Source organism: Aphelocoma coerulescens, chromosome 1A, assembly GCF_041296385.1.
Source record: "Aphelocoma coerulescens isolate FSJ_1873_10779 chromosome 1A, UR_Acoe_1.0, whole genome shotgun sequence".
Taxonomy (NCBI): Eukaryota; Metazoa; Chordata; class Aves; order Passeriformes; family Corvidae; genus Aphelocoma; species Aphelocoma coerulescens.
The window spans coordinates 73,888,287-73,914,116 of record NC_091014.1 but is presented as its reverse complement, the minus strand read 5'-3'; the positions used below and the strand labels follow the sequence as shown (position 1 = coordinate 73,914,116).

Here is a 25,830-nt window from a genome sequence, read left to right as displayed (position 1 = left end):
GAGGTCTGAGGAGCTGTTGCTGTTGACTTCACTGAAGTCAGATTTCACACCAGATGATACAGATCTGCTAGGGCCACTCTTAGAAATAATTAGAATTTATTTACAGCTAATTAATATTTGAGAAGTGCTTTGAAAGCATAAAAATGGTGCAAGTGATAGAAGAGAAAAAGTTTGTATTGTGCCCTTTAAAAACTGCATAGTTCTGCCTCTGAGCAGGCTGCTCATCAGTCATAGGTAGTGTGATCCTTTTATTAATGCACATATGTATGGATTTGTATGTGGAATATTAAGGCATGGCTGTACCTCCTATATAAGTGATACAAAAGGGAATGAAATAAAGATTTGGGAAAGCACAAGGTACTGCTTCTGGGAACTGGGATACAAAAAAGGCAGAAGGAGGTAGGATGAGAACAGTGTTCTCAGGGTCTTCTTCAACAAATCTAAGTATTAGAATGGACCAGGTCAGAATGTTTCTGTGCTTCTGCATTTGCAGCACTGTTTGCCAGTAGTTTTCCATTCAAATACACAGAGTAGCCCAAATTTTGATGGGTCTTCCCTAGTAAGTGATGCTAAGTAAGATTAATTTAGGAAACTGCACTTCAGCACTTCTTAAAACATTTGATCGTCATGTTAAAAGGGAAGGGAAATGTTGAATTGCACCTAAAGCAGTGTGGTGTGTTCTGTCAGTCCTGAGGCTTTTCAGGATGATTGAAGCTGTTGAATTCCATATAGCTTCTTCTGTAGAAGATGAAGAACAACACACCTTGTTTTCTATACTGAGGTGTGCAAGAAATTGAATTATTTGGAGATTTTTAGGATTTGTTTCCTTTTCTCAGGAAACAATAGTTGCCAAGTCTTTATTTCCAGAAATGGGATTTACCCCAAGTACATTTTTCCAGGCTATTGACAAATTCTCAGGAAAGCTTATAGATAGCCTTTTATTTGCTGATACCTGTGTTATTTTTATGGTAATATGACAAATTTTGGAAACAAGAATTGTTTTTCTTTGCCCATTCCTCCTGTCCCCTGTGGATAATTTGTTGTAACAAATTATATTTGGTTTGTAGTCAGATGCCATCAACATGAGGTTTTTTGAAAGCACTTTAATCACTATTTCAACCATATCCAATTAGGGGGAAAAAAATCTGAATATACAATAGGTGCATTATATATGTCTTACATATCAGCTTGTTGCTGCTGGAAGTGTTCTAAATAAAATAATACACAGAAAGTTATTGATGAAATATCTAATTACCTCTTAAAATTGGTAAAATATGAGAGATGAACAAGTCAAGCCTAATAAAATTGAAATATGCTGAATTTACCATTCATCTATGTTCTGAACAATAATTTTGATGTCTGATAAAAATGATGCTCTCAGTTAATTGGTTCTTCACATAATACAATAAAATTAATGTTTAGAAGTTAAATACCATAAACTTCCTCAGGGAAATTTGCTGATGTGTCTCTGTTTTTCAGTCAGTCACATGTTTCATTGTTTAATGGAGTATCATGTGGACTGTCTTATAATTTTACTTGTGCTCAGTGTCCATGTTTCTGTCTTCTAAAGAGACTTGAGTGCTTATTTCTGATTTAACTGTGTCAGCTGTGTCAGCTGACATGCAGGTCACTGACAATCACCAAATCACAAGAAAAAACTATTTACATTGCTATGCTTTTATCAGAATGACAAAAATAGAAACCATGTGTTGCAAGGACCACATACTGTAGCTTCTTTATAAAGATGCTAGTCATCTTCCAGGGCTACTGTTTATGTCTTGGAAAAGAGTGAGCATATGACTAAACCCTCATGTTCACCCCAGGATAAGGGAAGAGTAATAGCATTGTGGATAGAAACAGCAAGAAGGAGGAATTTTTGGTAACAACTTTCCCTCTCCACCTCCATGAGAATATGTCGGTTTTGTAAGGTTGCAAATGCAATGGAAGGAAACAAGGCTGCAAAATATAACAACACAACTAAAGACTGTTTCTAAATGAAAGAATTCCATAGCCCCCTATCTCTGTGTGGCTTCTCCTAGTAATTCTAATAAAAACAAAGCAGACAAGCAAAATAATGGCGTCCTGTAAAAACAGGCTGATAGTTTCAGCTCAGTTTCTAGGCCATGAAAGATGTCTGGTATTACTGCACTTTTATCCATAGTGGGGCAGCAAAATAAAGTCTTGATTTTTTAAATTCATGAATGTGTACAAACCTTTGTGGAAATACATTGGCTTTCTTTAGAAGCTGGAGTTTTTGAATAACTGTAATTTACTCAACAGGTATAGAAATACATTAAAAAATGTGTATCCTGAAATCATAGGATTTTTCTGGTTGGAAGGGATCTCAGAAGGCTTGCAGTCCAACCTCTTCCTTCTCGTGGGGTTGTCAAGGAGATAGGATCAGATTACTCAGGGCTTTATTCAGTTGGGGCTTGTAAAGCTCCAATGACAGAGAGTGCATAACCCTGTTTGGACAGCTTGTTTCAACATCTGGCTGTCCTTGTGGGGAAAATCTCATCCTCTCTTGATTCACATGTCCATTGGCTCTTGTCCTCCAAGCAAACCCTGCCAGAAGGAGCCTGGCCTGTCTTGTTGATCACCTTGTAGGTATTGGAAGGTTGCTTTTAGATCCCTCCAAACCCATCCCTTTTGTAGACTGAATTGTTTCTCTAAAACACAAAACAGGCTCATCTCTCAGCCAGTACTGTCCAGAACTATCTTCAAAGAAAATCAGGGAACCACTTTGGATTTCTTTCTGGAAGCCACTGGTGGTATCTTCTACATACTCTTTTTCTTATTAATTTAAATCCATAATCTCTAGAGGCAGAAGTCAGGGAGCACTGCTTATGTCTTTCACAGTCTCCCATTACTTTTACTGCATGTCCACCAGCACACCAAGAAAACGAAAGGAAAATGAGGTTGAGAATAAGTGACTGGGGAGAAGAGATGCAGTGTCTTACCTGTCAGTTGGCCATCAGCTGTGATTATTCATTGTAAATACACTTAAGTGATAAATTGAGTGTAAAATTATCGTGGCTTCTTCTAGAATTTGTCAGAAATGGGAGAAGAAAATGTAGAATTCCTTTTCATTCAACAGAATCTACTAGAAGAAAATGGTTATTTTGGTATTCTTCATGGAATTTAGTTTAGCATACTGGTCTTGGAAATTATCATTTAAGAGTTAGGTTTTGTTTCATACTCTTCATATTCTTTACACTGTTTTCTTTTTTCTTCTTCTTCCATGACCTCCACCTTTTTTTCATTTGTTGTCCCTGAGAGATAGGTAGGAGGTAAACAATGAGTTTTTAAAAAACAGTGGGAAATAAATGCCCTACTTCTCCTCTTCTGGTATCTTTTTTGTAAGAGAAGAAAATTTCAGGAAAAAAAGTCAGTGTTCTGCTGTTTCATATAATCAGGTTCAACTTAAAAATCCTGTCAAAACATTATAATTTAACATTAGCATGTAACTTGACTTATATAGCAAGTAAGACAATTGTGCCTGCTCTGAAGAGCTTGCAGCCTGTCAGGAGACAAGACAAGACACTAGGGGGGATTACACCATGAAGAGAATAAATGAGATGAGTGACAGAAAAAGGAATACAAAAAACATCTTAAGAGTGCTGGTGAATGGTGCTCTTATGCTTTATTTTCACTTTTTTAAAAAAGTCTTAATGTTTTTTAATTTAAAAAACTCCTTTGATAAAACTTCACAAAACATATAAATGGTTAAAGAGCCATTGTTGTATTTCCACAAGTACAGAATCATTTCATACCCGTGAGTTTGGTACCCAGTCAGTTGAAAATCAAGTTCCTAAACACAGGGCTGTTATTTTGTGTGTTGGGACAGGATGTTCACTTGGCTCTGTACCACAACTTAACTTTTGCAGAAAAGTATTTTCAGTGGAGGATCATAGGAGAGTTCATAGAAAGAGTGGTTTGAAAGTGAATGTACTTCATGAAAAATCCTCTGGTAAGCAAGATCTTGGAAGATTATTTTGGGCAAGGATGAAGGTGTGATTTGAAATTGAAAGAAGTTGCAGTGCATAAATTATCAGGAAAGAGGTTCTGGGTGTGTTTGTGGAAGACAGACCAGAAGCAGGACGGAGAAATAAAGTATTGGCACAGAGTTGAGGATTCAGCCTTGTGTTTTCCCTTGGTCCACTGGCATTGCCCACAGTGGGCACCAACACCTCTAATACTCCCCATCAGCTCCCGCAGGCTGACATTTCCTCTTCCTTCTTTAGCTGTTGCATCACCAGTGCATAAATTCTGTGTTCTCTTTATGTAGCCCGTCTTGAATAATGCTGTTCTTCAAAGTGATGTCACCAACTAGCTGGGAAATAATTATATTTTAGGCAATAATACATCAGCTAATGAAATAATTTTTACCTTGTTGTCGCCATAAAAATCCCAGCCTTTGATCTGCTCCAGATTTTACCATATGGCCTACTAAAGAAAAACAACAATAAAACTTCGCTCTGATGCTTTGTTTATACGAAAAGTCCACACATAACAAGAGAGGTGTTTTGGAACATGAAATAACTACACTAAATGTTTCTTTTGGTAGCTGAAAGATGCTCCTGCCTGCATGCATTAGATCAATAATGAATTTTGTAAATGAAAATTTAACATGGTTGTTTGAGATTTTATTGGTGTTTTCAGTGGTACAGACTTGAGAATGGCTTGGGAAATACCTATTTCTAAGAACTGTATGTCTTGTCTCACATTCCTGCAATGTTCCTAGAGCTTGGGGGAAAAAAAAGATAGCTACTTCTTAAATCTAAAAATAAGATATTTACTGAAGATGTAATGAAATAGTTAAGACAGGCATTTCTCAGATTTCAAAATTAGCTAAAACTGCTTAGTCAATAACTTCACTCTGATATGGGAATAAATTTAAGGATAGTAGAAAGATGTACTATATTCTAGAGTAACAGCAAAAAAATGTGTATTTATCAGATAAGAGCTGAGATCTTTGTTAGTATTTTGAGGGCTGGCAGTTGCTCCTGCACTGTGTGATGTCAATAAATGAGTGCTTGGCATCCTCATGGATAGGGTCCCAAAACCTTCCCTGTGTCAGAAGTGTCTGAAGAGTTGTCTGTGGGTTTTAATCTTGGCTCTTCCACTGGGCTATTGGTGGGAATAGTGGGAGTTATGAATTAGCATGCCGGACTGAGGTTTATACATGTGTGTGGAGAGAAATATGGGAGAGTGCATGGAAGCTGATCTTTTAATATATATGTTTTAATACAAATCATTCAGAACTAGAAAATTTAATGGGCTGTAGAAGTCAGCATCCTAGTGAGAAGCTTTTTCCTCATTCTTGGTTGGATTTTGTGGGGGGGTTTTGTTTGGGTTTTTTTGTTTGTTTGTTTTTTGGTGAGTTTTTTTTTTCATTGTGGTAGTGATGGTGTTGGTTTTTTTTCAGATGAGAATTTAAAAATTTTATCTTCTTTTATGGCTGTTTTTTCATCAGAATGTCTTCTTTTAGAGAGAATTTTGGAATGATGCTGAGATCAGCCCTTGGGCTACTGGTGGTGTGGAAGCAGCTAAACACCATTGACCCTGACTCTCACTGTTTCTTTTTTCTCTGTGTCTTCACATGTTTAAGGCCCACAACTTAGGTCACAAGATAGCTCTCCAGAAAATTCCAAGTCAGAAAAATTTTTGATTCAGTTCATGATAGGAAAAGGAAGGTGGGTGCCTCAGAAAGCAAAATAAAATTGGAAAATGTAAAACAGTGGTATTCTCTGGGGAAGAAAAAGAAAACCAAGCAAGTCAGGAAATCTGTTGCCTATTGACAAATAAATAAATAGAAGTGTTGTGACCTGGGGCTGGTGCAAAGACACTTGGGAATGGGGATGCCTGGGTGGACATTTTGGTTTGCATTGCTTGGCTGGTCAGCCTTGAAAGACTGTGAGGCTTCAGTCAGTAAAGCATTATGTGAGGTATTCTTAAATATAAACATGCACAGTTAATATATTTAAGTTAAGTATCTGTTAAGATACTTTGCCAGCCCAGTTTCTGCTGGTCCTCCATTACTAGAAGTTGTGGTATTTAATTGGTAACAGGAGGAAATCAAAATCCTTGAATGAAAAGTCTAAAGAAGGTTATATTAGAAAAGGGAAAAATAAACATTAGCCACTTTCCTGAATGTGTGTACACCAACACAGCTTATTTCTAACATTTTTTAAAAATTAGATAAATTTCTTTCCCTTTGTTTTCTGTTTCCTGTAACTGAGGCTTGATAACATTTTAAATTTTAATTCAATAATAATTATTAATGATTGTACAGAGCACCCTGCATTACTTCAGTTGTCTCTTTTATTTTTTCACCCAGTTCATTTAAAAAAAAACACAATAAAGGGGAAAACTTTTAATCTAGCTTTTTAGTGAAATGTACAGGAATATTTAGGTAGATTTTCCTGATAGATTGTTCTGCTTTTTCCATAATCTTATTTCCACTGGCTGTTTTTGTGCAACAGAAATCAGGCTTGCCACCAGAACAGAGGGACATACAGAAATGCCCTGATGAGCCTTATTTTGGTGGAAAGTGTTAAAACATTTTATCACTTGGAGAAACAATATAATGTGTGTTACATTTCTTATTTGTTTTGCTAGTTTTCTTAATAGTTTTGTGGATGGGGTAGTATGAAGTTTCTTTTAACAAATCAGATATGTTAGAAGGGACCAAAAGTGAGCACTCCATATGATTAAAACGTGCCAATCTCCATCTCAATTTTTGCCATTTCAGGTAATTTTCCTTTATAAATGCCTGCAATTTTTCTTAAAACATTTACTGGGTCCCTTTACCTCATTAAGCATAATGCAGTTCTTACTAAAACTGAAATAGTTTTCCCTCAGAAGCAAAATTGAATCTCAAGTCATGAAGTGGAGTTGGTGCAGGGATTTCAAAGGCTTGTATCTGATTTCCTTAGCTTCACGTGCTTTTTCCTGTTGTAGGATCAAACCCTGCCACTAAAGCGAGATTTTTTTTTTTCCACCTAAAAGAAAACAGAGTAGTCAATTGAGTACCATTTTCTACTCTGTGAAGCTCAGTTTACTAACAGTGATTGGAGTTTAGTTAACTTCATATTTTGGACAAGCTTGTAAATTTGTTCCCTTCTAATGCTGTGATGTTATCAAGGTTGTACTGTTTTCCTTTTCTTCTCCTCCACCCCCATCTTCTTTCTTTTCTTTTTTTGAAGTGCAGCCTTCTGATCAATGTGCACTTTTTTTTTTCCATTTCCCTAAATACATCATGAAAAAGGATGAGGTTTCCGCCTTAATTGCTTGTGCCTTTTATTCACATTCCTCTCTCAGCCAGAATTGTGAAAAGAGTGTTAGTAAAAGGCTGCACAATAGAGCTTTTCATTAGGCCTCAACAAGGCACACAAAAGAAGGCTTTTGGAAAGAGTGAATGCAGGACTTTAATTTGCAGGTGGAGAGTAGATAAAAGGTGCTGACGCCTCTATTATTCTCTTACTTAGGTGACCCCTACCCCGTTCAGCTGATCCCAACTACCATGGCAGCTGCTGCCGCAGCAACACCGGGCTTAGGCCCTCTCCAACTGCAGGTAAGTCCCAGCACAATGCAGAAGAGGCAAAGGTTAAGTAAATATGAAAACCAGTTTTCTCTTCCTTTGGAACACAATGCAATTAACAGGGGTTTTGGGGCTGTTCTCTTCACAAAAAATTTGCATCTGAAGCAAAAGAGTCATCAAATAATAACACATTTTCCTTTTACCTTGCTGGAAGTTTTTGTTACATTTTTGTGTCTCAGTTGTCTACTACTACTCAGTTGTTAACTACTATTAGGTTTGTACTTTGAATTTCCTCATAGCAGTACGTTTGCTTTTCTTATTGACATGGTTTAACCCCAGACAAAACTCAGTACTACACAGCCACTTAACTTGCCAAAAATGGGATGGCAAAGAGAATCAGAAAATACAAGGTAAAACCCATGGGTTGAGATAAGAACAGTTTCATAATTGATACAAAGTAAAATACAATAATAGTAATAGCCACAATTGTAATGAAAAAGAGAGAAGAATAAAACCCAAGAAAACAATTGCTCTCGGCCTTCTGACCAATGCCCGGCCTGTTCCCAAGCAGTGGTTGACCCCTCCTGAACAACTGTCCCCAGTTTATAAAATGAACATGGAATGGAATATTCCTTTGGCCAGTTCAGGTCAGCTGTCCCAGCCTTGCTGCCTTCCAGTGTTTTGTGCAGCTTCTCACAGACAGAGCATGAGAAACTTGAGAAATCTTTGATTTAAAGTAAGGACTACTTAGCAACAGCCAAAACATCAGTGTGTTATCAAACATTATTCTCATCCTAAATCCAAAACACAGCACTGTACCAGCTACTAAGAAGAAAGGCAGTGCTGTCCCAGCTGAAACCGGGACACTTTTCCATTAGATCGTTCTCATGCAGGCTGTAAAATACCGAAAGGAAATAGATTGTCAGGCAGAAAAGCTCTGTCCTGACAAGCACTTTTAAACTGCTTAAAAGTGGTTAACATGATTATGTCCTTTTAGGCCATAAGCTCTTCAGAGCAATAACTGGCCCCTCCTACTGTGTTTTATGGTACCCAGAGCATTTTAGGCACTGCTGTATTGCAGATAATTAGTGATTATTCTAATTTAACATAGACAATTAGAAAACAGGTGGAAAGATACAAAAGGGTTTGAGTTTTTTTCAGCTACATTAAAGAGTTGACCTGATGGCCAGATGTATCTGATTCAGACTGTCAGTATTCTGAATTTTGGAGGCATTAGTGTCCATGGGTCTTAATGATAGCAAGTCTTTGGATATTCCTGAGCAGCTACAAAACCCTTGTCAAGTCAGTGGAATTAAGCAAATGTGATGTCCATTGCCACAGTGTGAATTTTGCTACCTGCCGTGTATTCTTGGCTGGTAGGATGAAGCCAAGTAATATTTAGGACTGAGAGGAAATCAAGATCCAAATCATCTCTAATTCTGCAAAGTCTGGATTGCCACTCTTTTCTAGAAACATAAAAAACCCCAAGCTCTCCATTGCAAATGCATCTCTCTGCTCATTTTTATTTGCCAAGTCACATGGAACAGCAGAGCTTTATACCTGCTTGGAAAGGCTCAGCATTTATAACTGGGATGTGTAAAAGCATTCTCCAGCTCAGTTTGGCCCACATCAGTATGAAGTAGACATCAGATATTTCAGTTGTTTGGCCAGCATACTAGAGCGTGGGATATAGTTCTGGGGAAGATTTTTTTTTTTTTATTTTAACACAGCCAGCGGAAGTTAGCTGAGTTTCACAGAAATAGCTGCCAGTGTGTAAGCTGACACATTCCATGCACCACAGAGGTTAATACATTCATTCCTATTGTGCCTTTGTATGAAAAGCAACATTGTCTGAGTGTTAGTTTCTGATTCTCTGAGTTACAAATACTGTAGGCGGTTTAAGAATCATGGGAGCCATAAAAGTCATCCCTCTGAAATGAATTTTGAGGCGTAACGTCAGTATTGATAAAGTGCTTATAATAGTCAAACACATGAACAGACATATGGAAGAAAGAGGGAGGGAAAAAGGAAAAACAAACATGGAGCTAGCTAGCAATGAGAAAACAACAATCTGATTCTAATTCTTATTTTTGCAGTCATTCAAGCTAGTCCTAAAATAATGCATCAGTGCTCTGGTAAGATGGTAGGATGGTTTACTTTCATTTCAGGACTGGCTTTGGGCTGTATCTATGCATGCTGTGGGCTGAAGTATCCTGATTAAAATAGGCTTTATCACAATGACAGTTTTCTTGTTAAAAGGTGGGCTTTGTGCAAAAGTGACTGCAGTCATAAATATCTTAGGATGACTTTAGGTTATGGAAAATTTGAGAACCTCAAAGGCCTCTTGTTTCTGTGCAAAGGAGAACATTAAAATGAAAATATTGACCAAATTCACCTATGTTGTTTTGCTACATGTCTGGAATTAGAGGGAGAGTTTGGCAGCCAGTCAGTGGGAGAGGCTCAAATTACTAACTCAGTAGACTCTCACATTTTTTAGATCTGATGTCTAAGGCCATGTATATGCTAGAAATAAATTGAAGCTGATTTTTCTTCACATCTTAACAGTGATTTTTATCTATCAGTGCAATCTATCTGATAGAAGTTGGACATGCCTCATAACTTCTAGTGCCATTTGGAAGAGTCAGGCTAGATTTCCTTCTGGAAAGGTTTTATCATACAGGACTCAGAATGGATGCTCATCTATGCTAACAAGAGTGGAGCTGAACTTAGTTGCTAGACTAGAAAGACTGTGCCTTCCAAACTCTGTTCAAATCCAGTTTAGCTCAGTTATGACTTTGTTGAGTCATAAAGAAAGATTCATGATGGTTTTGGTCCAAACTCACCTTTAGATGGCTTCAGAGTCTCTTTCAAGGAGAAACACTTCTTACTTGAGACGTTCCCCTTCATTACCTATAATTCTTGTGGTCCCTACGCACCCTCTGTCGCCTGGTCATCAGACAGTAAAAGGTCAGAAAAGCGGAATGTTCCTTCTTTTTTTCTTTCTCTATCCTCCCTATCACTCATCTTTCAGACTTTGTGTACTTAAAGCAGGGGAGATCAAAGGACCTGACACAATGCTCAGTTTGTTGCTCCCAGCAAAATTCGATACACAACATTATCTCAGTGAAGACAAAGCCAAGGAATTTTTCTTGTTTGTTTGTGTAACAATAAACACATCTTTGTTATTCCATTAGAGAATTTTAGGTCGGGTCATGGCGTTTGTAGTGTACTGTGAGATCAAGAGGAAGTACTTTTTTTATCCCTGGTTGTCAAAATTGAAAATTTGTTTTTGTAAAAGAAATGCACACTGTATTTATAGAAGAAGAACTAACACCTGATTGTTTTTCTGTGGCAAGGAAACTCTTTGTCAGTGAAAATGTAATCTCTCATTTTGAAATCCCCTGTTGGTTTGCAGTGACAGCTTTGTAATCCGAAGCCCCCTGTTTCTCTCCCTGCCTTTGAGTCCCCACTGGGGTGTACAGATTCTGTCATCTGATATCTGCCACAATTAGCCATGCGGGATTGCCTTGATTTCTAGTATCCACAGAGAGACTAATGACTCAACGAGAATGGAAGCTAAAACTTAAATTGTTAGATGTTGCAAAGGGAGTAGATGGATGGGGCCATGTTGGAAAAGCTGGAACTAACAGTGCAAGCTTGAACCTGTCCTCTGATAAAGTGCTGTCTATCAGCCCTGTGTATTCACTCATTCACACATTTAATGACAAAAATGCCATTTGGAGAAAAAAAGTGGTTTAACTTTCCTCTGTTAATGAGAAAACTCAGTCCTGAACTTTACTGCCGTAAAATCCCTCTGGGTAAGCACGTGAGTTTCGTACATAAATTTTTTCCCCTCATAAACATCATCTGGTCTTGTTCTTCAAGAGTGGTGCACAGGATGGTGATTATGTTTCAAATAAATGAGAAAAAACTTGAACATAAATTGTCACTGTGTTTTACTGAATAAGGCTAATGACTCAAAAGTACTATTGTAAGCCTTATATGAACATGATATTTTCCTGTATGGTTCAGCAGATGAGGGAATTTCCATCTTGAAGATCAACATTCAAAGCTGTAAACACAGATACGGTGTAACAAGTATTGCACAAACTAAACTGAAGGGTTTATTATGGTAGCAGTCATCTTGGGCATAGTTAAGTATAAAATAGATATTTTCATAAGTCTGAGAAAATTCTTTATAAAACTGTATCTGAAAGTTTATTTTCTGATAAAAAATATTTCATGCGCAGTTTCTGAGCATTAGGAAACAAAGCAATTGATCACACGGTGTGAAAACTGAGAGGAATCCACACCATTGGGAGTCGGAATGGTTCAGATTTCCCAGATTGCTTGTTTGATAACCAGATAGTGACAATAACTGATTAATTGGCAGTTACACAAATGCTGTATATACCCATAACTCCATTGAAAGATAATGCTGGATGAATAATGACAGCTGCCTATGTAGTCTTACTGTATGGACATTTTGTGTCCTGTCAAAACAGTATAGCAGTCTGATGTAATACAGACTTCCCGCAAACATCTGCTCTTGGAAAAAAAACATCCCAAAAAAGTTTGGAGTGGCAGCATTCAAACTTTCTTCCCTCTTCATCTTAGCATGAAACAGGACTTCATAATTACTGGTGATTGTGTGTAACATCATGTCCAAATCTGTCACTGTATGAATCAAGAGAACCTCCCATCAGTGTCTTAAGTGTGAAAGCATTTTAGCTGGGTCTCAGTTCTGAATACCAGTCATTAGAAGAGTCCTGGATTCTCTGACTGTTTGTATAAAGGAGATGAGCATATTTAGATCTTAAACAGTCTGGCCAGTTTTTTATTCCACTTCCTATACTAAGTACTTGGGTCAATTAATTTTTTCTTACTAGAGACCTATTCTCTTAGTTGTGCGGTAAGATGCATACCAAGGACTGAATTTAAATGGAATTTTAAAAACTGGACAACAGTTTTGGAAACACTTGGGCCACAAGCAGGCACTGATGTAAGAGATTCAGTTTTGAGAAGAATTAAGCCTATTTGGAGTTGGAGGGCCTTGCGAAGTTCTTCATCTTGCTGTTATTTAGGTGTGTGACTCAGTACCAATTTTCCTTTGGAAAACCTTGCTTCTAGGTATCTTAAGGATCCATAACCATCTGTAGTGTCCATGTTTGTTTTACGTGAAGGAAATGGAAGGGATAGAGCACTTTAACAAGTACGCAGTGACTGATCAGGAGGAAGAGTGTTCCAGTGGTCATACAAGTGTTCCATAAAACATCTGTTGCCTATGAAACAAAAGTAAAGCACGAAGTAAAAGTAAAGCCTTCTCAGTCAAATACCTTTTTTTTTTTCTCTTGCATACCAGCTTCCTTTTGGCTTCTGCACCGTTGCAGGGTTGAGCTATATATCTCCACTTGTCAATTCAGGCTATTTCTCTGAAGTATGTCCTTAAGTTTCATTTGAAATGTTGCTGAGGACAGAACTTCCCCTTGCTCTTAAAGAGATGTTACCATATTGTCATGCATTAATTGTCAAGCACATGTAATAATTGGGGTTTTTTGCATATCTCTTCCTAATTTCTTGCTGTAATCTGTAGATAATAACCAGTTTTGCCAGATTAAGTGTTACAACACCTCAAATCTGTGAAAGAAGACTCTGAAAAAGCTGTACGAACACTGTAGTGATGCATCAGAATATTGAAAACTTCATTCTTCCCTGTTTTGGGGAGTCAAGTTGCCAGAGCTGCAAAGACATGAATTATTTCTGATGAAGGAAAGTCTGGTGCCCCATTATAGTCTCTACGGAATGTAGCCAAGAGATGGCAATACTTTATCCATTATTCATTTACTCTGCAGTCTGCATTCATGACTGCTTTGGGATATTACTATAACCAGTTCTTTGCTTACAAGAAAGTAAACTGTTTCTTAGTGCTGCAAGGTTATTCCTTCTTTTTGCTGGGCAGTGTCTTCCTTTAAATACCACCTAAGCTGGCTTTTTAACAGCAAGAGTCAGTATCCTTTCCTTGTTTCTTTTTTCACTCTACCTGTTCTTGTTAATTGGACTCTGACTTTGTTTGTAGGGAATGAATCATTAGTTCACAGTTTAATTACAATATTATAATGCTCATGCAATTCACTTAAGCATTAAAAAAAGTAGAATTAGTTTTTCACTGTGAGCACACACATCTGGGGAAAAAAGCAACTAAGTACATGAGAAGTGACATTTCTCATTAGCATAACCAAAAATGGCAGTTGTCCCTCTGCCATTAGCTCAGTGTATGGTTGTGCTGTTTCTGATGGCCATCACAAATGATAATAATAAGAGGAGTAATAAAGCAGTGTTTCTTGTTGGATGCACTTCTAAATAGTTTTTAAATTGTTTCATTGTGCAGATTCCATATTCCCTACTTCTGTCCACTACTTCCTTCTGGCTTTTTAAGTGAATGTGTTGACCACTAGATGAATGTGTTGACCACTAGATATTTGCCACCTGTACTGCAAATGGGTAGCCAAGATGGCCATTTCAAAACAGATCAAGGACCAAGGTCCTTCCACTAGAAAAATGCGGGGCCCAGAACTCCTCATGTAAAAGAAGCTACAACCATCTAACCAGAGTGAAGATGTCTGTGTTGTTTGTTGTGGAGTAAATTGTCTTTGAAAAATTTTATCTTTCCAAGGTTTCTTTTTTTTTTAATGAAATCTTAGTGATGCTTTTAAGATACTCATTAAACTATAGAAGTGAGGTGTGGGGTGAGAGGCTGTTGATTGCCAAGAGCATCTTTGAAAAATCCCTACATTTTTAAATGGAAAAAGTTCCTCTCAAAAGCTCAAAAGTTAACTCAAAAGCAAGCCTTGCAACACTAAGATGCAACTGGTCCTCACTTTCTGCATACCTGCTGAGAACTAGAGATTGTGGTAGATTGTGTAAAAGCATGAACCACAGAACACAGCTCAAATAAATCTTGTTCATGGTGGGTAAATGTGTTTTGTAGTTGGCATTTAAATAGCCCTTTTGTGCCTTTGATAGAATCTTACCCATTTTTATGGGTAAATTCAATATATTCTATTAAAATAGATTTGAATGAAAAACTTGATCGCATCATTTTATCAGAATCCAATCAATTTAGGAAAGACAGTGATTACAGCAGACTACATAGAAATGCTTTGTGTTTTATTGAGCACTGTGAATATCTGAGCACATGCACAGTGGACATTTACAGGCAGTAAATACACATGGTAAAACAATATCATGGCTACTCTGTGGGTTGTCAAGTTAAAACTCCCTTCCCCCTCCAGGGGAAAGAATAAGCAGTGGTAGCATATTCATTTTATCTAGATTAACAGTCCTTTCTGCATAACTTTTAGATTCCATCCATATCTATGAAAAATGAAAAAAGACTGAAAAATGACCAGCCTGTCTGCCTTCCAGTTGTTACTCAGGCCTGCTGTTTGCTAGCAGACCTCTGTCTCCATGAGTGAGTTTTCTTGTACGTTAAAGAGACTGAATTCCCTCTTCCCCCTCCCTCCGACCCTGAGCCTGCAGGGCAGACAGACAGAAGCACACATATGATTAATACAGCACAGCTGCAGAAGTGACTCATTTGCATATGTATTAATAGAGGCAAAAACAACAATTCAATTACATACAGAGACATTCTGCATACTAAGGAACATATGCATATTGCCTGGAAAAAGTGTAGCCAATATTCTCTCTGACTTTCCTGAGCTCACATGGGCCAGAGTCAGAGCCCAGCAGTTTTCAAGAAATCCCTTTTAAGAAGAACCTGTTACGAGATCTTATGCAGCTATTACTCTTTCTCCCCCCACCCCCTGGGTTCCTAGAACACATTTGACATTTGGGCAATGGAAATAGCACATTTTTTCAGTGTTATTTCCTATTTGCGAGCTTTCAGCTTCATAGTGTTGTCTCTTTACATAAAAGCCCCAGCATGAGGAGAGCAAGTCCTTTGCCTCGTCTTCCGTCTGCACACATTTATTCTATTTTTCTTTCACCTCATCACTTGTGTTGTTTCCATTTTGCTTTGTCCTTCTTTGCCACAAGATTTCTCTTCTCTTCTTCTGAATTAGCACAAGATGACCATTTCTGTGCCTTTTTCTTGTAGTGATCATGTATATCTGATCATAATATAATTCAGTGATTTTCTGCTAGGGGACCATTAATCTTTTTAATGGATATAAAAGGTGTCTCAGAAAAGTTAACCTGTTTTAGGTAGACTGTTCTATCATGACACATTGGTCTTTGTCTCTGCTAAGAAAGTTGTGGAGTTCTCAAATGGAAAAGATGAAAACCTGCAGGTGTTCAGTGGTTCATACTACAGCTGATGGGGATCTTGATAACTGGTACAGAATCTGATTCTAGTAATAGAAACAGATGTTCTCTGAATCTCATAGGAATTCATTAGGGAGTAGTTTTGAGCAGCTTTCAAAAGCAGGTTGGAAGTATTGCAACACTGGAACTTACCCTATAGGAACACTTAAGCTATAGACATTTTTTTTAGCTGTAAGTTATTCCCTATGTTAGTTTGTGTTTTAACTAAAACGCCATGTATGTAGTCAGTATGCTTTTCATGTAGGCCATTCACACACTGTAATATGCAACAAAATGTTAGGCTGTGATCCATACCCGGTATCCTTATTTCTGAAAAAGCGAAACATTTAACATTGTCCTTCATGGACTAGTTAAATAGAGCTCTATTTCAGCTTGAGAAGAGATAACAAGTCACTAAAAACTTTTGGAAACCTGACAAAGCCATTAAGATGCCCAACTGTCTTGTTTGGGTGGCAACCCTCTGTGTTTCAAGCAGGCTGAATTACTAGCCATTTGTTTGAAACATCTCGGTGGTGTGAGCAGGGAAAAATAGGTCATGCAGGGAAGAGTGTATAACTGTCTGGCAAGCGTGCTTGTGAGGTCAGGTCATCCCTAATTTCTTTTCTCTTGAAAAAATGTTACACTTGTTCCTTTTTGGGGTTAGCCTGACAGACGGAAGCAGATTACTCCTTGATTATTTATAAGGCATTAATTTTAGATGAATATTGCTGAAGTACCTGACATCATAAGTAGTTTTAGCAGCCAGCAGAAGAGCCTGTTTGCAGATTGCAATATGACAGTCTTCACTTACACAATGTCCTAAGACAAAGTCTGAAGTGTTTGAAAGAAGAGACAAGGAGTGGAGGCATCTGTATCAGCTAGGACTTTTTTTACACTTCTGTGTGATAGAACCAAGGCTTCAGATCACTGGAACTGTGTTGTTGAAGCTGTGAGTTCAACCAGCTACAAGACAAAACCAGTGTCAAAATAGCAGTGGCAGCACCTGCCTGCCTGTGTTTTAAGCCAGGGTGGGGAAAAACCATCTGAGAATTCTTACACTGCCCCAAAGTAACTTCTGTTGAAGAAGTAAATAACAACCCCTGTACATACCTTGAGATGCTTCCCTCCCTGTACTGGCAACAGTGCAGACCTATGAGATGTTTGTGTTTCACATTGTTTCATGGCTTACATTCATTGGGAATTAATGCTCCTGGGAAAGGTCTGTATGAAAAATCTGGTAACAGAACCAAAAAAACTTTTTTTTTTCCCACCTACTTTGTGTCCTTTGCACATTCCAGACACTGGGTTTTGGAAGAGTTGGCTTACGCTACTGGTTTTCCTATTATGTTGTTTGCTCTTTTCAGAGACATGTTGCTGAAAAGAAGATTATATAATCATGCAAATAAGATTGTATAATCCTGACCAAACTGTCCAGCGGGGGGGAGAGGAGGGGAAACCACACTGAGTGGAGCTTGGCTGGCTGTGGGGGAACTCACTCTGAAACCACAAACTGGGGGGGGGTCATGGGCCTTCTGTAAAACATGAAAGTTGCAGTCAAACTAGGAAATTTTTCCGAATATTTCTGGAGTTCACTGTCTTCATGCTGAACTCTGCCAGTAGTGTGTATTTACAGTCCCCCAGCAGAGCAGCATGACAGACAAACACACAGGAAAACTGCAGATCAACGTGCACACACTCCAGTACTTGTGGAACAATGCTACAAATAACAACAGGGAGAAACACTGACAAACCTACACAAACTAAGTACTCACTACATACTTATTTTTTTAGGTACACTAATCAAATTTACTACATTTTATTCATCCTAAAACATAGCACCTGAAATTCTCTCTTGAAGTCTTGCTCTCTGTTGTACTTAGATCAGATGACATGGCTTGTTGTTAGATGCAGATTGGTATAATATATGAATGTATAAGAATTTCAGTTTGTCTTATTTTTTACTACAGTCTCTTTTATGACCATTCTTTTTTGTCCAAAGTTTAGGTCATTTTGAATTGACAAGGCAAAATGGGATAGAAGTAAACAAGCAGAATAGTAAATGTGTGCATGAGGAGTGCGTCACTGGCCTGTGATATGAATTGCATATGGCAAGAGCAGTGCAAGCCTTTAGAAGTTTCTGAACTCTTACCGTCTCTTTTATTAAGTCTGATTCCTTGCCAGGCTTGACAGTTACCAGCCAGGATATTTGATCACCTTTTTATGAATGGGGGCTAATATTAGGCACAGTTTGAAACTATGAAATATCTAATTACTGTAGGCTGTAGATCAAAGCATTAGACAACAAACCACTGAGGTCAGGATGCTTGTTCTGTTTTTCTTTCCAAAGTCATCAATTGAACTTTTCTCAATAGAAGATACCTTAGTATCTGGAGATGTAGCTTTCACAGTGTTAAACTTAATTATTCTGCTGTGCCTGAATAGCGTAAGCTTGTTCCTGAAGTTAAGTCAGAGTGCAATTTCTTCCCCAATATGTAGGCTCAGTTTCCTCAAGTCCTTTTTCTCTTTTCAGAGGTTCTTAATGCTTTCAGCTCTAGTGAATTTTGTGAGATCAATCTGAACAAGAAAATTTGGAGGCAACAGTACCTCTAGCTCCTAGTAGTCCTCAAGACTAGCTTTAAAATTTTGCAGTGTGCATGAGCTCTGCTCGTTGGAGTCTAATACCTAGACTAGCTTCTGAGTACCCCTTTCACTTTGCATAACTGCCTCATTGGTTTGCCATTTTTAGCAGTGGTCTGTTTCTGTTTCATTCACTGGATAACTAAGGAAAAAAGTAGTGCAGACTACTGAATTTACATTTCTTAACCCTTAGCCATAGAGACTGGTCACATCACAGATGTGTTACCTGACTGGAAGTATGCTGCAAATTTGTTAAATTGTCTGTCTTGGAGGATGACAGACTCTAGAATTACAGAAAAAAGGGCTGTCAGAAAGCTACTGTGTGAGTTGTCTTCCCTTAATGGGCAAACATACAAAAAAAAAGCAAAAGAAAAGGCATTTATGCAAGAAAGAAAAATGGTTTTTAAAAAGTGTGTGTTTTAAGCTGAGGGAAGCTTATAAATAAGTATCCTATGATTATCAATACAACAGGAAAGCAGTAAGAAAGTATCCAACGCTGTGATGGTAGTAGAAAGTGAGATTTTCAAAAGCGTTTTCTACCTAGATCTGCACCTCTGTGTCTTGCTGTTTAGAGTGATTTCTCTCTCTATTTAAAATCTGCATTGCAGCAGAGGCTTCTCACTGTATTGCAAGCTGTACTTTGCTTTAGGAACCACAGCTGTGCCACATCCTGCACCAGCAGCCACTGACAGGGGCAATCTGTTTGTGGCATATTGAGGTACTCAAATTGTCTTTGGGGACTGCTGTGGAGTGTTTTTTTCCAGCTCCTTCCTATAGGTGCAGTATCTGTCTCTTCCAAAGGGGCCTGGGGCTGCCAGTTTGTGCTCAAGGGGATGAGCTTAATCCCTCAGAGACATAGGGTGCCATGAGGGGTGGTACCCATGCCCCTGCCTGATATGCTCAGGGGTCCCAAAAAGCATCATTCCTGTCTGTCTCCCTGTGGATGCAGGGCTGGGGAAGGATGCCTGTCCCTCTGCACACCTGGGCAGCAACACCAGTGGCTTCTGCCCTTCTGAAGGTGAAGTGTCAACTCTGCAGGTCACTCCTCTCTCCATGCTGGAATGTGAAAATTGCACCTGGGAACAAATCCTTTTGTCTTTCTTTCCCCTTCCATGGCTCAAAATAGTCTTTATAAATTATAACAGTGTGTTCTCTGTTAATACACCAAAACAGTACAGCTTGTGATAGTGTTATTAAAGTGTTTTAGGCCATTACCATAGAATACAGCAGCATATTTTTTTCGTTACGGGACCCAAATGGATCTAGCTGAATTTGACACAAGAACATGGCTGAAGTCCTAGTTTATCTCTCACATAGATTTTACCATTAAACTCTGAACTTCTGAAAATTACAAAATTCACATTAGAAACACTGCTAGGTGTGCTACGTTTTATAACAGTTTAAACTGTCCTTAAAAATCTCTTGCTTTCTCCACAGTAGTTCTGCATTAGTATTTGTTCAATATTCCAATTATTTTTTACAAATTAGGGCTTATTGGTGTTGAGGGTAAGCAATAGATAAGAATCATAGAATCACAGAATGGCCTGTGTTGGGAGTGACTTTAGACATTGCCTATTTCCAGCCTCCCTGCCATGGTCAGGGGCACCTTCCATTAGCCCAGGTTGCTCAGAGCCCCATCCAGCCTGGCTGAGAACACTTTCAGGGATGGGGCAGCCACAGCTTCCCTGGGCAACCTGTGCCAGGGCCTCAACACTGGAAAATTTATTCCTAATATTTAATCTCCACCTACTCTTTGTCAGTTTGAAGCCATTCTCTCCTTGTCTTGTAACTACATGCTCCTCCATCTTTCCTGTAGGCTCCCTTCAGGTACTGGAAGTCCACATTTAGGTCACCTCAAAGCCTTCTCTTTTCCAGGCTGAACAATCCCAATTCTCTCAGCCTTTCCTTGTAGGAGAGATGCTTCATTCCCACAGTGAACTTTGTGTCGTTCTCTGGACTCACTCCATCAGGTTCATGTCCTTCCTGTGCTGGGACCTCAGGGCTGGAGCCAGCACTGCAGGTGGGGTCTCACCTGAGCAGGGCAGAGAGGCAAAATTCCCTTGCTTAGTCATTTGATTTAACTCACTCTCCTGCTATGCCAATAGCTGCCTCGGAATACAGTTCCTTTCAGGGCTACCATCCCTACTTATCCCATTATCATGGCAGCTTTGCCTCTCGCTGTACACTGATCTGATATAGTGATGGTGAGAGCAATTCAGACAGTGTGTATCAATCTGTGTTTGGGAAAGATTTTTAAAGAGCCCTGAAGGGATTTGGGAGCCCAGCAATAATTAATTTCTTACGGTGGCTTTGAAAATGGGATATGCAACATTCGCACTTAATCATTCCTCCTTTCCACAGCTGTTTTATTTTTTTCGTGTTTTGTTTTTTGGAAAGGAAACAGTCGTCAAAATTCTATCAGACCGTTTGATGGTGAGGTGGTGTTCATTTGGTAACGCAGTTTTCATTGGATACAGTGAAAGACACAACTGCTTAACATTTCCTACATCTAGTCCAAGCTGGCCAAACTCACATTTCTATGGTAGCTTGTGTTTCAGTGCTTGCTTCCACTTCAAGTGGGGAAAAAGAGAGAGTGAGCATCATTTCCCAGTATTTTGTGTTGTGTACTAGGGGTCATATCCTGCATACTTGTTCTTTAGAATTTTGTTATCACACAGGTGTGGGACTCCAACCAAACTGACCGCTGTCCCAAAAACAGTGTTGAGGACCCTGATTCTTACCCTGCTGTGTGGGTGTGGGGAGATGGACCTATCTACATAACCTGAAGAAATTAGAAGGGATTCTAGAAGGAACCATGGCCTACGCAGTTAAAACTCGAAGTATTCTGGTTAGATTTAAGCATTTCTAAAGTCTGATTTCATTTATTTTCTTGCAACAGATCATTCATATTACTTTATTTCACTTCCCATTAATTGCTCCTCTGAAGCAAGTCCTTAAGGGATGTAGGATAGGTAGATGCTTGCACAGCAAATATTTCTTTCATATCACACTGGGTAGCATTACAGGTTTGATTTCACTGAAAGGTATTGTTCCCCATCATGTGTGGAAAGAAATTACTACTAAAAACAGAGGAAATGTTAAGATTTTTTTTAAAAAGCTGATTTGTCACTTTCCTCATTGACTATGAACTGAATAGACTTCTAACCCTTAAAATACTTTCTCCCCCCCTTTTCCTTTTTATTGCCTGGAATCTTAAGAGCTTTATCATTTGCAGTCATAAAATGAAAATATACACCAAACCCTCAAAGGGCAAGTATGAAATTAAATTATATTTGGGCAGCTGTAACCTTTTAAAACGATCAGATTCCAGTTAATGTATTTCTTCCTGTTCTGAATGCTGCCATGGTGTTTGATGGTAGGAAGCAGTCCAAAGGGCATTGGGAGATAATAAATTCACTGGAAATTTCACCCTGAGGCGAGCCTTGATACACCAAGGCTTCCATTTAGCAGGACTGACCTAAAAATCTTGTCACATCCAAAGGTCACTTAGGTTGGGGTTGGTGTGTCCCATCTATCTTTCCCTGGTGCAAAGAATGACAGCTGATCTCATAACAGCCATCAGAATATGGAAGACAAGCAGCGGGGAGAGCGAGGAAGGATAATACTGCTGACAACTTCTTAGATTTCCTAGGCCAATTTCCTAGGCCAATGAGACCAGATACCATCTGTGGGGCTGCTTGTTTCAGCTACTTCAGAAGTGGCAACTCAGCTTAAAGAGGTTACAGTTGACTGGGGAGGTCTGAAAGGAGGGAGTCTCCCCATGTCTGCAACGGCCATGTAGTCCTTCTATGACACATTATACTGTCCCTGAACATATCCTACTTGCTACCAGTCTTGTTAGTCAAAACAATTTACAGTTCATACAATGCCTTACTTTCAAGGAGGGTCAAAAGTCTAAAAAAGCTGTCAGTGATGACAATGATAGGTGTCATCTGTAAGAACAATGATTCTAAAGGAGCAATTTGACACTAATTATAAACAATACTGAAAGGTAAGATATTTTCAATCTCATGAGAAAATCTGTGATGTGCATCTTCTAGGACTTTGATTATCCTAAGCTTATTAAAATCAGTATAATCCCCTCACACAGTAAATTAAAGAAAAAGGCCCTTCAGGATGGCTGTTGTCTTTCAGTCAAAGTTTCTGCAATTGAAAGCTCCAGTGGACCCTTCCTATACTTGTAGTATATTAAATATTAAGGAAAGGGCTTGGAGTTGCATAATATAAGTGTTTTTGAAGGACAAAGATCTAACTTACCATAATTGATCTTCCTTAATTGGGGATGAGCCCTGCAGCATATGTCCATTGTATCCTAGTGGTGAGAATCTCCTTCTCAAAATTCTCTAAGAGGAGGATGAGAGAGACAGACTGCCAGTCGCTGCTGGGATGCAGGAGGCAAAGATTCCCTCTTCCACAGCCTGTCTTGATGGAAAAACAAAAATTGTTGTTCAGTGTCCTTCTGGAATGTGGTAACACCCCACTGTTGGAAGAAAGATACTGTGTATGGTATAAGCATTGGTCTGATTCTTTGGGAAACATTAAGTTGAAGATAAAAATTAAAAACAAATTATTAAATAAAATCTCTGTAACCTTGGACATGCAAGAATGAAATACACAAGTTCCAAAATTCACAGGATATTGACTAAGTTAGGTTTTTAACTCCTCCTGGAAATTTGCTGATGTCTCTCCATGAATTTTAGTAAATCAGATCCTTCTGAGGAGGATTGTAAATTGTATGTTCCTTTGCTTGTTAAAACTAAACAGAGTATAACTGTTATTTTCAGAAGTATTTCACACATTCTTACAAACATACTATATTTGAGGCAAACACAGTAAAGAAGGGCAAGATTGGCCAGCTGTCAGTGTTTGTCTTCATTTTCCTTGGGTTCACACTCTACTTTATGTTAACATATATGTTCTCCACACAAAGCCAAAGTAATTTGCAAGCAACTTTGGAGGAGTTACATGCGCTTCCCCACATGTTCTGTCCTGAAAATGCAGCTCTGTGCCTTACCAGTTGGATGACTTTGAGGAAGACAGAGTCACTCTCCATCTGACTTGTATAACAAGAAAAAAGGAGAGGTGTGTTCTTCATGAGATTCAGAGAGGACATATGTGTTTCACTTTAAGTTCAGCTGCTGCCACAAAATTTTAAAAAATGACATAGATGTGCTGAGCACAGACTAGCTACTTTTTTCCTGGTTTTTTATTCAGGATGGTGGAGTGAGAATAACCTTTAGCCATGGATGCCTAACATGTATAATTCATCTGGCATAGTATTGCAAGTACCATTCTAGTTTTTATAAAGGGAGATGAGGGTGATTAGCTCAGACTATTCTCACTTTGTGTCAGTTTTCTACTGTGGTTCAATTTCCTTTTTCATTTTCCTAGGCAATTCCAGTTAGTAAGCAAGTAATGGTGGACCATAAAGTCAGAAAATTTCTGTGATGACTGGTGGGGCCTGGAGCAGCAAGACCAACTGACTCTGTATTTCTATAGCAGTTGGAATTTTGAGTAGGAGTCAGTGCAGACTTTTAATTCCCTGTGTCAGTAGAGTTTTCCATCCTTGGGAAGTGGGGATATCCCATTGTGCTGGTCTCAGTGCATTGCTTCCCTATGTTTTCATAGCCATATTCTTTCCATTTCATGCCTGATGACTTTGGACAGTTGTCAATGATCCTGATGTTAATGTTGTTAAATACATGATAGAAACATAAACGGTGAGAGTAAGGATTGCATTTAATGACTGTGATATTGGCAAGTGCTTTTTTGCTACTTCAGACGCGTCTTTTATTATGGTGAATATGATCACTTTGAGCAAAGGCCTGTCCTGTGCCATGGTGTTAACTGGAGAAGTTGAGAGATATTTTGCAGTTGCTGACTTTGGCAAAAACAAGTAGTATCCCTGCGTAATGGAGGACTGAACTGTTCCTTGCCTTATTCATCCTTCCCACGCTGGAGTCACAAACACTGGGTAATGTTAATATTTGTCATGGAAAAATTTAATTGGCAGAAATGTTTCATATATAAACAATAGAAGGGAGGGCCCAGAGACCTTCCCTGTTCTGGATTGTTCTGGATTCCTTATCCCTGATAATGATAAAGGAAGGGACTGTATGGAGGGTATTACTGCTCTCCTTGCAAAGCAAGGAGAATACCTGCTTGTCATTCCCAGTCTGGAATGGAGTTAAATTTACCAGTTGCTAACTGAAGAAGCAATGAGTGCTGTTCACCCTCCTACTGTAGGGAACAGCCAGTCCTGGAGCAGCACAAAAAGGGTCAATCAAATAGGCCGTACATCATCAGAGGAGGCAGATGTTAGAACATATTGTAATGGGTTGCTGTGAGGATGGCTTGTGAAGTACAGGGGTGGGGGAGAGCAACTATCAGCGATGTTTTCTGTCATGGTCGCTGAAAATATCCAAGTTTTGAGGAAAGTCTCTGAACACAGGAAATGAAAGCATTAGCATTCCATCTATGTTAGACTTGTGGGCAGAATGACGGAGGTAGAAAAGAAATAGAAGCATGAGTTCCTCTGCAATACTCCATGTAATATGAGTAAGCCTAGGTATTATCTGTGCTTTGCCAAAGTCACTCTTAGCTTTGAAATGTGTGAGTATTTTACCTGAAAAAAATTACTGAGCTCCAGACTATATTAAACACAGAACTGTTAAAATAGCTTCTATTTTAGCAGCGCCCCTAATTCACACCCACTCAAACACCTCCTCGCTCATTAACCCCATCATCAGACCCAAGTAACTCAAGTGAAATGAGATGGCATTGGAAATGAGGTAATGAACAAAGATTTCTGGATAATGTTATTACTTCATGATAGCAGCTCTTGTTAGTGTGACTACAGTAAAAGCTTCTTGGTGTTTCCATTGCAAACTCTTTGGTGCTCCCACCCCTTCTGCTTTGTTGACAGCTACTCAGCCAGAAGCAATTTAAAATCTGCTTTTACATCAATTTTGGCTCTTGTTTTGGATTGAAAAGAGTTTGGTATTTTGATACTTCATTATGAAACATGAAAATTTCTCGTTTTTTTCCTCCTAATCAAAATTTCCAGATGAACAATTTAAAGATACAGATTAGCTCTTTTGATAACCCAGCCATAATATTAACAATTGAAAAATGTCTCCTAAGATAATTTCAGTATTTCTTCTTTTCATACAAGTAGATCCATCCTTCTGTCACAAAAAGGTCCATAGTAAAAATTGGTGTGAAGGGGACAATTTTCAAAAAGCACTGTTTTCACTCAGGAGTCTATATTTTTTTTCCCCAGTTTACTCAGCGCCTCAAAAAAA

The 25,830-nt window shown here is 38.6% G+C and overlaps 1 protein-coding gene across 4 annotated transcripts in view; it reads left to right on the top strand.

The window, feature by feature from the left end:
• The window catches only part of SOX5 (SRY-box transcription factor 5), a 288,474-nt gene that overhangs the window by 193,142 nt on the left and 69,502 nt on the right, over nucleotides 1-25,830 (top strand). For all 4 annotated transcript variants that reach the window (XM_069003507.1, XM_069003506.1, XM_069003505.1 and 1 more), the window contains one exon: nucleotides 7,491-7,576. In XM_069003507.1, coding sequence (XP_068859608.1) covers nucleotides 7,491-7,576 — 86 coding nt within the window. The remainder of the gene's footprint in view (nucleotides 1-7,490; nucleotides 7,577-25,830) is intronic.